Source organism: Etheostoma cragini, chromosome 1 (genome assembly GCF_013103735.1).
Source record: "Etheostoma cragini isolate CJK2018 chromosome 1, CSU_Ecrag_1.0, whole genome shotgun sequence".
NCBI classification, from domain to species: domain Eukaryota; kingdom Metazoa; phylum Chordata; class Actinopteri; order Perciformes; family Percidae; genus Etheostoma; species Etheostoma cragini.
In genome coordinates, this window is record NC_048407.1 from 28,021,001 (window position 1) to 28,036,428 (window position 15,428).

Sequence of the window (15,428 nt, forward strand, 5' to 3'; positions counted from 1 at the left end):
GGCTTCTCTGTTCTTTCAGAGCATCAGGGGTGCACGGGTGTGTGTGTGTGTGTGTGTGTGTGTGTGTGTGTGTGTGGGAGGGGGGCAGATGAAGCAACCCAGGACAGACAAATTGGATATCAGCAGCATATTGTTTTTATTCTTTCAAGGACATCTCAGTAAGCACCAATCCTGTCCAAAGAACCGCCTAAACCGTTCACGTTTCTAATCAAATTACAACATTCAGTAAAACGCTGACATTCACAAATTATGTAGATTTTAATCACTTTACATCTTGTTTCCAAAGCTCAATCAAGCAAAACATCAGCCTTCCTCATTTGACCCCACTGTCTTTTCAGATGGGTGAGCGGGCCCGTAACACTGCACTGGTAGGCTGGTGGACCTGGGCTCCTAGGTCCCCTCCCCTCATTAACCCAGGTATAAATCACACTCTGCCGGTGCCCAGAGGTGAGAGGGATGAGAGTGGAGGTGAGCTTGAAATAATGCTTATGTCACGGCAGGTCAGCCCTCCATTATGGCCGTTTTAAAAACTATTAATCTTGCTTGTAGTCAGTGGCCTAGAAATAATTACTTCATCTAACCCATGTAATACAGCATGACCAGCAGTCGAGCTGGTCAATTTAAGGCTGGGGAGGCAAGATGGGGGGGGAGACAGAGAAAGAGTGGGAATGAGTGAGCGAGAGAGGGGGGAGAGCCACAAATTACCAGGCCCTGTCTCCTGCTACCGGGTGACTGATGTCCTGCTCACTTCAGCTAGGGCCTTTTACACTCTCAACACTGATTTAGATAGATACACACACATGCACGCTATGAAAGGCAGATCATATACAAGCACACATATGTACGCACATTAATCCATGATTAAATACACACATCGAGAGAGGAACACCCAAATTGCATTATTTTAAACAAGGGTTCAAAACCCTTTCAAAATTATACCTCAAAGACTCACTCACAATGTCAATTACATTATGGTTACTTACTTTTGCTACATTGTTTAATTACATTCAATTTAATTTCACGTCACTTACTTACTTACTTACATTGCAATATGTTTTGTAATGTGGCCACCTCACTTTACTTTACAATACTTTTTAGATAATGCCATTTTACATTCATTCGGTAGTTTTTACACACTGTCTGTTGTTTGCCTGTTGTTTGTTTTTTTTATTGTGGAAAAACTGCTGCTGTAACAAGTGATTTTCCCCATTGTGGGATGAATAAAGTATTATCTAATCTAATATAATCTAAGTGATAACTCTGAATTAAATATGCTTTAGCACGCACAACTGACAGTAACAAAGTCAGACCATCAACTGGCTACCACTAAATGTCATTTGATAACACATAACATTGATCACGTTTTCATGTTTACCATCTAAATGCCACAATCATGCAAATTAATTTGGCAAATTGTGCCACCTGCCAGAAATATAATAAGAAAAGATAAGTTCAAATGACAGTGGCAAAATATAAAAGTTGAAATATTTTTTGGGGGTTATCAGTCAGAAGCAATTTCAAAAAGCCAGTCTATTACACACAGGAAGGTAGCCTACTGTGGGGAAACAGAGGAGCTACTGCAAACTCGGTCTCCATGAACGTCACAGGAAGTATGTATGGAGTGACATAAATAAATGCAGCCCTCCAGTGGCTGTCACAGCTGGCATTGCAAGTGCAAATTTAATTAGTCAAGGTGAGGTCTCCCTTGTTGTCTGAATTTGGGGGGGGGGGGGGGCTCCTCGCCATGCATGGCTGTAAACACGCACTATATCCTAATCAGGTGTCACCGCAGCGTTTGATCAGCATGCGAAAACTTGTCACCAATCCCCGGCAGAGAGTGGGCCGAGGGGGAGAACAAAGGAAAAGAGCTGTCATGAGAGAACAGGGTGGTGGTAGTGATGGCAGTGGCAGTGGATGAAGAGAGTTTGCCCATTAGCAGTCTGTCGCCTATCTCGCTCCCACTCTCCTTAACATCTCTCCTCCTCTTGTTTTCTTTCTTTCACTATGTGGTTACCTACAGAATACGCCTTACTGTATCCCGTCGCAACTCTATGTCTTTTCTCAGACTGAGAAAATCTCAACCGCAGCTGTCATACTTACGGTTCACAACCACCAACAGAGCTTTTCAAAAGAAAACCCCAAAGTAGTAAACTACTTTTGTTTACCTACCAAAAAAACCCACACGTGTACAGAGATACAAGCTGCGCTCATTTTGTTTTTATCAAGCCCCATTCTAAGTAGTGGGGTCCTTCTGAAAAGCCTGGAGAACAAGAGGCAGACATGCTGCTCTCCTCCCGCCCAGTGCCTCCAGGCTGCATTGAGGCAATGCAGGAATACACGCGCCATTAGATACTGTTTACCTTTCGGTTTGGGTGATATTGAATACATTAGCCGATTGAACCACATAAGAAACACAGGCGAGTGACAAGGCCCAATCGTCTTTGCGACTACCATGGTAACTGAGATTAGAGGCTAACAAAGAGCAGACAGGGGGAAAAAATATTTTAAACCCGAATAGTGATACATAAATTAATTAAAGGACAAAAAAACAAGTGGAGAATTAAAGTTGGAACATCTGTCAGCGACTTAGCTTCCCAACGTAATACCAGTGTTAGAACATTTATACCCTTGAAGTTAATGATCCCCTCTTTAATTGACAGTCAAGGAAAACTGGCTGCGGCAGCATCCTGCCGAGACGCCGATAAGAGACCCCCTTTCCCCCCCACCCTCCCAAAAAAAATAAAAAAAAACAGTTTAAAGAACCTTGGCACTAATCCCTATTGTCATCCCAGCGCAGCAGAAGGACTTACAAACACAGATAACTCTGCTGAAGCTGTCTATTTCTCAGGAGTTATGGGGACAGCCAAGCCGCTGCGTGTCTCGAATCAGTCACTCAGATTAGCCCAATCCCTCTATGCTGTCAGTCAACCGAGACAGTAGCCTGTCACCACATTTACATGAGTCCATCTCATACGTGACAATGCCCCCCTATATGTGACAATGGTTGCGAGGAAGGGGTCCACTTGTATGCAGATAGATGTTGTACAGTCTGGCAGACTAGGGCTGTTGTTGGATTAAGCTCAGGGTGTGCACTGCGCTTGTGTCTGACACTCCAACAACAAGTTTAAGGAGTCTTAACCATCGCTGTTTTCACATAGTGGAGAGAACGTGGGAGATGTATGTCAGGTGAAACACACACACACCTACACTGACAAACATAGATACACAAATACAAGAATAAACTCTAAAAAAGGGTTAAAAAGAAAAAAACTTGAAAGTACATATTGAGTTAGATTACTTAGTTTATGTCTTACCCAAAGTTGGCTTCAAGCATGACTTTAATCCACCTACTTCACTTAACATGTTGAAGCTCCAAAAATAAAAGGAAAAACACAAAATGAAGTACAAACAGTATAGAAAACATCTGGAGCAGTCTCCACCTTGGATAAACACAAGTATGATGGAGATTAAATGGCCAACCCTAAAACAGATCCTTAAAAAGAACTAGACAAACTGCGGGGTGTCCAATTATTAAAGGATTAGTTCCTGCAGAGTATGAGTGTACTTCAAATGAATGTGTTACTTGACGGCACCTGAGAGCTCACAGTGTGCTGACTGCTTTGTGTAACTCTGAGGCTCACTCCACTTCACAGTCCTGCAACAAATGACAGTGGATGCCCTCTACATAACAGGGCCAGGGCAAGCATGACACAGGGGTTGACAACTGAACCCTCAAACTCCCTAACCCCTACCCCAGCCATGGCACACGCACACACACACACACACACACACACACACACACACAAAAAGCCCAGAAAACAGCCCTGACATGACCGCTCAGCAGCCCTTCCTAACCCCTCCTTGTGTTTTTTCTCTCTCCATCTCACTGGAGACAACACTCAATTCAGGACCGTTTTAGCCAGGCAAGTGGATGTGACCTGCTGCCCCCCAGTCAGCCTCATCTGAATAAACACAGTTGAAGAAACAGGCAAAGGAGGGGAAATCTGCCTACATTATGATAGGAAGAGAAAAGATGGGATTCAGCCATGGGGCTCGTTTCTTTATGCACGTTTGATCAAGTGCTTGACAGCACCGGTGGATGGAATTACGGACTGTTGAACAAAAAGTTGTGGTGTGGGTTTAAGTGTGGATGAGTGTGAGTGCGTGTGTGTGTGTGTGTGTGTGTGTGTGTGTGTGTGTGTGTGTGTGTGTGTGTGTGTGTGTGTGTCTGTGTGTGTGTCTATGGTTCAGTCTGGACAGCTGGGTTTTTCCATGGCCTGACAGTGGTAGACTTGTGACAAGCCTGCAGCACCACACAACCACTATACAAAGCGCAACCCGCGCACTAGCCTTCGCAATCCATCACTCAGGACGGCCAAGGGAAGTGCCGTGAGAAGAGGTCAGACGTGGAGGAAAGAGGTGGGAGGAGAGAGGAGAAGTGGATCAGGAGGTAGAGGAAGGAGGGGGGGCTGGGCAGGGGTTAAGTGTAGAGAAGACAGCGATGAAAGGCAACTGTCATGCACCAGTGCTCGCCCAGGAGCACCTGTCTCGAAAAAAACATGCAAAGTGTGCCGGTCACGTCCTGACAATACCCCCACTTTTCTACACACACTCACACACACACACACATACATACATAGAAGCTCATAAGAAAGGGCTGATGCTCCACCGTTGGAAAGGCATCACCTGTCTGACAGCATGCCAGTCAAGCTGTCGTTGGCTCCTTCGCATATGCAAGGAAAAGTTAGGCTGATGAAGAAAAAACACACGGGGGCTCGGAGTAGAAATCACTGAGACATGAACGGACTATCTGAAGTGAGAAGACACTTCTCAAAGACTTGATGCAGTGTAAATGCTGAAACAAACAATTCGAAAAGGCCCATAAAATCAAACCCAGTATTACCAGGACACCTACTTCAGAAGTTGGACTGGTTACTAAAGTCCTCAGGTGGAAACAGTTGTCCAAAGCACCCGATGGCACCGGGACTGAACATCATTTTCCAAAACACTTTCAGAATTTTGTGTTTGATTAGATAATATTAGACAGGAATAAGATCAATGGCTAATGTTGTATTTGAATCATTTACGCAATTTCAACCTTGGCAACGCTAACTTATTTGCTAAATGAACAATTATTTATAATATCAATTCATAACAAGCGTTATCTTGAGATGCTTTACAGACAGAGTAGGTCTAGACCACACTCTATAATTTAGGACCCAACAGTTCTGGTAGTTCATATGCCTGACACCATAACTATCATACCCTTCCTATAAAGTAACTATATAACATAAATACTATTTTTCAAAATCACATAATGTTTTAATTTGTCTTGTTTACAAGGTAAAACTACCTGTGGTATTTTCTTTATGGTGGTTAGCGGGGACCTCCAGCTGGCTAAGCTAATTTCAATTCTAAAACCTGGCACTGGCTAAAAGGACGCACTCCGCATGTTCAGCCAGTGCAGAGCAATCAGCTAAACGCCAGGTATTTTAACACACTTTCATTGCTCGTGTTTATGGAAAAGAGCTTATGATGTACAAATTAACAGTTACTATTTACAGCTCCTTGTGAACCTGGTCTCCTGCAGCTTTTGTGAATGAAGGGTTTTGGACTTTCCATTCAAACCAGATGTAGCCCACACCGTAGCAGTAGGCAATTTTATTTTATTGGAAAGGTGAGTCATTACAAAAATAAACAGCAAGAAGACTGTTCTGTCCTATGCAGGTGGCATTACATAGTGAAATCATTTTTATTAGACTTGGCTAAAATTAGCAACAACCAGGGCAGCTAGGATGTATTCTGGGTAGCATTGATTATTACTGACATTATTGCTTTGGGGGCAATCACAAGTCTCGTGCAATATTACCTCGGACACATATAATATGTTCTCTTAGCATACACACGCACACACACACACATGCATACGCACACACGTATAGAAAAGACTTTGTGCATACAAACTTACAACTATACATTCAAAGCCACCCATACCTCACATTTACACCTGTCAACCTACACAAAACCACACACACACCACCAGAACGCCAAACAAACAGAAATAGAAAATAACGACTCGCCTGGATCATAGCCTTGAGTGGCTAATGAACCCCCTGGAGACTCTAGCCTTTGTGTACGAGTTGAGAGGCTCATTCCCATGTTTATTCAGCACCAGTCCAATGAGCCACCAACATCTATTGATTGAACTGATTATTCCGTGTCTCTCTTGTGACGGGACACATGCATGACGGATGAACCCTGCTTGGGCAGGTCACATTTGATGTAATCTCATTGAATCTGACGGCTGATCTGGTCGACCAGTTTGCATGATCCACGTTGCGGCCTTGTTTGCGAATGCGCGGACATCTGTGGCTAATACCTCAACAGTAATAGGAGGTGCTCGGTAGGGGCTGTCAGACATATACGCTGTCAAGGGCTGTTTGGACAATCCTAGTGACTGTTTTCTTTAGGAGAAAACCATCCGGGTGCTAAACATAGTATTATACCCAAGTACTAGAACCTAAAGTGTCATTCCACTAGTAGAACATATACCTCTATCTAAAGGAAATCAAACTGAGTAGGACTGCATGGGTGTAATATATGATTACTCTTGCCTCATATCTGTGGAAATTCTGTGGAAATATGGCAGATTTTTCCTTTGGTAGAACTATTTTTGAATTAAGCATCTTGCTTTATGCCATAATATGGTGGTGAGTAGATACAGTGGATTTACAAATGTCTACACACCCCTGTTAAACTAACAGGTTTTTGTGACGCAAAAAATGTAGACCAAGATAAATCGTGTCAGAACTTTTTCCATTCTAATGTGACCTATGATGTGTACAATTCAACTGAAAAACAAACTGAAATCTTCGGGGTTGAAAAATAAAAAGTAAAAACCTTACAATAATCTGGTTGCATTAGTGGGCACACCCTCTTATAACTGGGGATGTGGCTGTGTTCAGAAGTAACCAATCACATTCAAACTCATGTTAAAGAGAACTCAATACTCACCTGCCATCATTTAATGTGACTCTGATTAACCACAAATAAAGTTCAGCTGTTCCAGTAGGATTTCCCTGACATGTTCTTAGTTGCATCTCAGAGCAGATGCAGAGACCTTCCAAACAATCAGAGGGATCTCATTGTTTAAAGATTTCAGTCATGGGAAGGGTACAAAAGAATTTCCAAAGTATTAAAAATACCATGGAACACAGTGAAGACCGTCATCATCAAGTGGAGAAAATATGGCACAACAGATACAATACCAATTACTGGATGTCCCTCCAAAATTGATGAAAAGACGAGAAGAAAACTGCTCAGGGGAGGATTTCAAGAGGCCTTCAGCAACATTAAATGAGCTGCAGGAAATTCTGTCTGTGTGCTACATGTGACAACAATCTCCCGTATTCTTCATATGAATGGGCTTTGGGGTAGGGTGGCAAGACAGAAACTTTTTCTTGCAAAAAAAACAATATCCAAGCCTGGCTGAAGTCTGCAAAAACAAAATCAAGTCTCCCAAAAGCATGTGGGAAAATGTGTTATGGTCGGACAAGGTTGATCTTTTTGGCCATAATTTAAAAAGATATGTTTGGTGCAAAAACACTGCACATCACCCAAAGAACACCATACCCAAAGTGAAGCATGGGGGTGGTAAGATCATGCTTTGGGGCTCTTTTTCTTCAGCTGGAACAGGGGCCTCAGTCAAGGTGGAGGGAATTATGAACTGTTCCAAATACCAGGCAATTTTGGCACAAAATCTTCAGGCTTCCGTTAGAAAGCTGAAGACGAAGAGGAAGTTCACCTTTCAGCATGACAACGACCCAAAGCACACATCCGAATCCACAAAAGCATGGCTTCACCAAAAGAAGATTAACGTTTTGGAATGGCCCAGCCAGAGCCCAGACCTGAATCCAATCCACATCTGTGGGGTGATCTTATAGGGGGCTGTCCACAGGAGATCTCCTTGCAATAGGACAGATTTAGGGCACTTTTGCAAAGAAGACTGGACAATATTGCCACGTCAAGATGTGCCATGCTAATATACCCCTACCCAAAAAGTGTGCTGTAATAATATCAAAAGGTGCTTCAACAAAGGATTAGTTTAAGGGTGCGCACACTAATGCAACCAGGTTATTGAAGTTTTTATTTTTTTATTTTTCCCCTCTTAAAGATTTCAGTTTGTTTTTCAACTGGATTGTTCACGTTATAGGTCCCATCAAAGGTGGAAAAAGTTCTGACATGATTTTTCTTTGTCTATTTTTTTTTTTTACATCACAAACCCCTGCCATTTAACAGGGGTGAGTAAACTTTTTATATTGACCTCTCTAAAGTATGACTCACTATGGTGTTTAATCTCCAAGCCACACCAAACTGTTATGCCTGGCATAAGCTCTGCTTGTTCCATTAAAATGTTTAGTAAGATCACAAGTCCTCTCAAGCACATATGGGAGTCTCTGACAGGCCGATCTTAGCCATGTACCCTGAGACAATGCAGACAAGGCCATAAAAGTTGATATCCTTCAAGATGCAAACCAAATGTTGACTTAATGCACTAAGAAGTCATGCATTCAACAAAGACCAATATAAAAAGGTGGTAGGAAGAGAGGGACCGACACGCAGGGTTTCTGATATTGATCTTTAGAAGCTAACCCAACACCTATATGGCTGGTGGTGACCAATGTCATTAACAGAACTAAACAGTCACTTGGTACATCAATTTATCTCAAGGAAACAGCTGGCTTATGTGACCATATATATGTATGCCATTTAATCAGTGTATTTAATAGTGACATCATAGATGAAGTGGAGGAAAACATAAAACAATCAATCCCTTCCTTCCATCACTGACATATTTACAACAAAGACTCGCCGCCCATGCCGCTTACTGCAGCACTCCAAGATTTAATTTGGTTAAGGTCAAAATTAGTTAGTGTTAAACTAAAACACATTTACACAAAAACACAGTTCTTAAAACTACTACACAATAAAAGCAATATTTTAAATACATAAACACTTGATTGCATGGCATTTCTCATTAGTTTCACTCCACTACAAGTTATGACATTCTTGTACTAAACTGGGCAAGAAAATGAAAGCGGTGCATTGTAGGAAGTCGGCTGATTTAGTTTAAAAAGAGGCTAAACTAACCAACTCGATCTGTTGATGTAATCTCAGTCCAAATATGTGAGCCAAAGATCAAATAGGCAAGACAAGGAAAAGACATGTAGAGGGAAAGCTCAGAAACAGACTAATCAGCCCCCTCCCACGCTCACATAGCAGATCAATGAAAGTCCTGGGGCCTTGAGCCTGCGTTATATTACACACCAACACTTCATATTCATTCATTGATTTTACTTTTCAGAATAGTATATCATTGAACTCCAATGGGAGCGAAAAATAGAGGCCAGGGCTGAGGTCAACCCTCGCGTGGAAGGATTTGAACAATATTGATGGCGCATACAGAAAGAAATGACTAAATATCTGGATCAATAGCTAGTTTGCCTAGCCACGACAGGTTGTTCCAGATGGAAATATATAAATACTTCTTTATGGTTACTGCAGTGGCCTTAACAAACAGGGCGTAATGCCCCCTTTAAGGAAAACTCTTTGATTAGCCAAGGCCAGAGGTGACAAGAGGGGTCTGCTGATGCTACGTAACCACACTTCCAATGGCCTGAGGATGCTGATGCACACTGGGGCCCAGTAAAGGGCCAAGCATATGACCGGTCACAAGCCCTGGGCAAAGTGCTCAGTGCTACCTGACCCTCCTATTCATTTGTAATAATGATGGGCTCAGGCTACACCATTCTCGGTCCTATTCAAATAATGCATAGCATGAACAATTTAGAATATCTTTTCTTTAGTAATCGCGTGAAGTCACTTTTCTACTTGGAGGTCCACTAGTGTTAGACCTAAGGAACTGATTTGTATGTGGAAGTATCCCATTTTCAGCCCCAAGAATGAAGTTATGTTAAGTATGTAGAGCGTTTAGTAATCAAATCAGGCCAGGGGCCTGGAGAAAATCTTGCATCTTGCTGCTGCTAATGGTGGCACACGAGCTGCCTGTTCTTATTTACAGCACAACACAATTACTGAGAACAACACCCAACCTCACAGCTTCCCCTGCTCCACAGCGGCCAATGGGGCCATAAAGAGGGAGGAACCACATCACTGCCTACTCCTTAATTAAATGAAAGCTATCAGGTTCATTTGCCTCCTTTTTTGTTACACATTGAACTGGCCAGCCCACTGCAGAAGACCTCCCAGACGCCATCCCTGCTTGGCCCTAAATCATGACTGGATAAACAAGGCCAGAGCAGGGCATGAGGTGGATGGACACCTAGCCAGCGATAAGTAATTCTGTAGAGGATTAGCAGCATGATAGCCTGATCAATACTGTGTGCTCAGGCCATTAAGAATGCAGCGAGGAAATGACCCCCTCCGGTAATAAAGCAGGGCATCTGGGTTCTCCTTCATTTGCCAGCTCCATTAGTGTAATGGTATCATTATCTGCCACAGCCGTATTTTTCGGAGCCCTGCCTTTTCCACAGCTCGACCGGCGGGGGTCTGATAAAGCTGCGAGAGCCCCCATGCAGAGTGTTCCCCTTTCTACCATTCTACACCGAGCCTAGGTGTAAATCTAGCTCTGTTGGAGCTTATGCGCTACCCTGCCTTAGGTATCCATACCCATGTTTAATGACAGCACCCAACACTATTTCTCCATTATTGGCTCATTAATAGAGCAAGCAGCATGTAGCTTGGGTTAAAAGGGAGAAAAAGATGGCCGGCAGAGTGCAAAGCTGCTGAATGTGCTGAATCTGACGCCCCCCTCTCGCTAAAACACCAGGCCTGACATGACAGGACGTCGGCATTAGTCGCCATAAATCGTTTCCTTTACACTAATTCACCAGCTAGCATTTTGTGTGGGAGAATTGATTAACCATGTCTGGATGTGTGGCCACATAATCAGCTTTTACCTCTGTAGTTGTTAATTTAACAGAATTGCCAAGGGAAACACAAACCATTTTAATGAGTGTTCAGAAATTAAATACCCTAAACAGCTTGCACTAGGTGCCACAACCAGAGAAAACCAATGAGGCTGATCTAAGCAATGGGTTGGGCTGTGCACAGGACCTCACAACATCTGGTGACCCTGTGTGATCATAACTTAGCGTGCCGCTCACACACACACTTCCTGTTTCAAAACAGCACTTTATACTTGTCATCACTGTCCAAATGGCGAGCTTGCAATAAAAGACAGCATTAGAACATCGGGTAAAGGGACAGGGTCAATGCCGTTTTCACACTTGCCAAGGCATGAGTGGAAATCCTGTAATGACAATACTGATATAATGAATTGTTTTCAATTCATTAGGGTACAAGGCAGGTTGAATGTTTCTATGGGAGGGAAATTCATGCAAATGTACCTATTTACGGAACATAAGGCAATGCACAGACTTACAACTAGTCTGCCAATTTCCTAGCTGAAATGACAACGAAAACAGTTGGTGGGCCAAACGGTGTATAATGGATCTATACTTGAGTCTGAGAAAAATCAATACTTATTTTAGATTTTTAATTACAATTAAATGTGAATTATTGTGGATGTGGTGTGATTAATTATCCCTGGGCAGTTTAGCCAAAGTCCTACATTATTTCAGTTAAAGAATATATATACTTCTATGGCATCCCACCTGTCAGTATGCTATGCTTACTTGCTGTAGTGGGACTATACTGTGAGATTGTGTATTCACTTGGCACTAATCTGTTGGGGCTAGCATTCCCTAACTCACACTGACAGTGGACCCATCAAAACGCATATCTCACTTTGTGCAGCATTGCAGACACACTCATTTACTGGATATGACAACCGTCATATCCAAGTAATTAGTTATTATAATGGCTGTGTCATTATACAAACACTGATAATTTTTTTAAAGCAGCCCAAAATGCATGTAGCTTCTTCATTGGCTGCTCTACAGGCACATAGTCATTTTGCAATTACAATTTCTCTTGCTCATCCTTTTAAAAGAGAAAGGAAGCAACGCCATTAGGCCTGTGCAGTGCTGCCTGGCTGCCTGAGGGCCAGCTGGAATGAGTTCTCTCTCTGAGCCGCTCATCTGGCCGCCATGGCTGCTTTCATAAACAGGAGGAACCACGTCTTACATAGTTTCACTGCTGTCTAACATGATCCAAACATATGTGCCACAGCAGACAGCGTCCAAGTGAGGAGATAAGATGAGGAACAGACAGAGAGGAAGACAAACAGACAGACACTATGACTTTAGACTAAAAACATCTCCCAGAATGCCTTGGGCACAGCAGAGCCCTTTTCCTTCCTTTCCTTTATTATCTAAAAAATCCGCAAAGTCATGGTTATACAGAACGCAAAAACCTGATTAAGCCCAACATAGCTTAACTCACAAGCACGCACACCAGTTTCCCATCACAGGTTATAGACAAACCCATCTCTGTTCATATCATGTGCATTAATTGCACATCTGCAAACACCTGTTTTATACTATAGCAGGTCATACTGCTCTTCAGTAGCCTGATCACTACATTTACTAATAGGTTTCTAATAAGTTACATGAGTAATAAGTGTACATTTACGAACACGTTTCTAATTAATTATTATTATAACTAATTTCTGATGTACATAATAGCACCAGTTATTAAGCACTGTACAGTGAAGCCTGAAGCAGCTGTGGGCTGCTGGCCTGGCACCTCGCCAAACATGAGATAACGTTACCCTACACACTCACTTTTCTTATGTGCTTTTACTGTTGCAACTGTGTGTTCCGTTGCTACTTTACAATTAACAACTGATTCATTGTTCATTCTTCACACCAGATTGGCATCCCGAATTTAGCTCTGACGTTGCGTTTCTTGACGTTTATTTGATTTTTTTTTTCATTAAATGTATTTCATTTTAACAGAATTATTCGGACTTTTACTATTTTCTCACAAATATACTACAGACCGCAGCTAGCTAATTCATTCATATCGTGTTTCCAGTTGATATGGGGTGTTGCCAAGACGTTATTCTGCAAGCTACAGCGTCTTCTCAGCGGTGTAGGTGATAAATCACTTTTAAGTTGCATTAAATCACTTTCAATGTAATGCAACTGTAATTTTTCATCGTGGAAGACTGAAGGGAAAATGGAAAACACAATAAAGGAAACAGGCAAGGTTAGGTATGCGTTGACATTTACGGCTTTCTATCCTTCAAAATGCAGCCAGCAGCACCACATAAGGACCATTAGATATTCAACGAGCGACAGGGCTTAGAAATATGCCAGACCCAACGGAGAAAAACGCTATCAATACCTTTCTTCTCTTTTCCCCCTCACTGTCACCCGATCTTTTCATGTTCCTGGACTTGTGTTTACACTTCCTCGCTTTCATAAGAGGGGACGCTGGTTGTTGTAGTACACGAACAAGGAGGCTTTTCCATCTACTCGATATTAAAAAGGACACGTGTGAGTGCAGCCTTCCGTGTTATTTCAGTCAAAGCCAAATCGACAACATTTTCTGTGTCATTTTTTTGGGGTTGAGAGATTCTTAAAGGAGATGCTAATAGCGTAACAGTAAGAACTACAAGTCCCAGAGGGAACGTGTGCTTGGAGCGGAAGCAGTTTCGGCACGCTCTACATGTTGCACTGCGCAGATGCAGTCCAGGGACAGCTCTACAAGTTACAGATATGCCGGTGAAGATAGTTATTTATCAAAGATTTGAGTTTTACATTCCTCAAAATGGCTGTGACATACAAAATAAATAAATAAATAAAATAAATATTACAGATATGTAAAAGCAAAATCCTAATAATCTTCTACCACACATTATTATTATTATTATTATTATTATTATTACTATTATTATTATTATTATTGTAGTAATTTACAGTCCGCTTTTAACATCTTGCAACATAATCTGGCCACTTTAAAATTGGTTCTAAACTCTAAAAAGACTAAAGTCATGACTTTCACTCTGGGAAAATCTAAAAACTATGTCCCAACCATTTGCACACTTTCTGGTACAGAAATTGAAGAAGTGTCACATTACACTTGGGTATTACCATTGACCAATCACCGTCCTTTACATTGCATGTCCAAGATTTGGTTAAAAAACTGAAAATGAAGTTAGTTTTTAGAATCAAGTCCTGTTTATCATTTGAAGCAAAAAAATAACTTTTAAATGCAACATTCTTGTCTTTCTTGGACTATGGTGATATTCTATACATGTATTCAACCTCCCAGTGTCTTCATGCTTTGGACACTGTGTTTCATGGAGCCTTGAGATTCAACACAAAGTTAAAATCTCTCACTTATCACTGCTGTATTCTCGGGTCGAGTGGTTCTCCCTCTCCATTCAGCGTTGGATGCACAGGCATTTTTTAATTTACAAGGCAGTATTAGGACTTCTTCCTCCTCATCTGAGCACTTACATCCTCCCGAGGTCTGCAGGGACATGTCAACTGGCTCACAGGATCTGTTTTTATTGACAGTCCCTAAAGCCCGCACTGACTTTTGCAAAACGGCTTTTAATTTTGCAACCCCATCTGCATGGAATCAGCTTCAAAATGAACTACAGGTGAAGGAATTGGTCTACTTGTAAGCTTTTTAAGGCTTTTTAAAGGACCTTGCAGAAAGGTAGTCTGTATGTCACTGTTTTGATTGATTGATCAATTGATTTAGGACCCAGGGTTTTTTATGATGACGTTGTTGTTTGAATATGAGTGAAGGTATGTTTATGTATTTACCTCTAAGTGTCTCTGTCTATTTGAAACTGTGCTGCTGCCACTTGCCAGGACACTCTTCTAAAAGAGATTTTTAATCTCAAGGAGTTTTTTATCCTGGTTATATAAAGATTTAAATGAATGAATGAATTATTATGATTATTATTAGTAGTAGTAGTAGTTAGTATTATATGCTGCGGTGGTAGTACTGCAGTTCAGCAATATTTTGCACTTTTGAGAGAAATGCTAAATATTTTCTTTATATTCTGGATATTCCATACGCTTTCCCCTTTAGTAATCAAAAACAGTGCCACTTTCATCTTAGACTATGTGTAAAAATAGCAATCATGCTTTGAACGCGCTCCAGTTCACGTCCCGCCAACCTTCATGCATTCATCTCAAATCCAGGTGTTTTTCTGCCGGTATGGGCTTCAACCACGTCCGCCCTTTCCAACTTACTACCAATCATAAAAATGCACCGTAAATGCACAACGTCCATGTGGCTGCCTTTAGGTATCACCCACAGTTAAAGTACCCTGCAAGAGTTCATTCACATTGCTCATGACATGTTTTGAATAGTGCTGAAATGTGTTCTGTCCATTGTTCCTATTAAAGCACATGTGAGAGAGTTTCACGGATGGAGCAGTGGTGGTGGTGGGAGGGTGGTGCAGAGGCCGATTGCAGGGG

General features: G+C 41.9%; 1 protein-coding gene across 2 annotated transcripts in view; it reads right to left on the bottom strand.

Annotated features, from left to right (window-relative positions):
* The window catches only part of fto (FTO alpha-ketoglutarate dependent dioxygenase), a 126,401-nt gene extending 112,810 nt beyond the window's left edge, over positions 1-13,591 (bottom strand). Inside the window, exon 1 of one of the 2 annotated variants that reach the window (XM_034870017.1) lies at positions 13,333-13,591. In XM_034870017.1, coding sequence (XP_034725908.1) covers positions 13,333-13,410 — 78 coding nt within the window. In that variant the 5' untranslated portion in view covers positions 13,411-13,591. The remainder of the gene's footprint in view (positions 1-13,332) is intronic. The other variant, XM_034870007.1, reaches the window with a different exon arrangement.
* Positions 13,592-15,428: the final 1,837 nt, after the last annotated feature.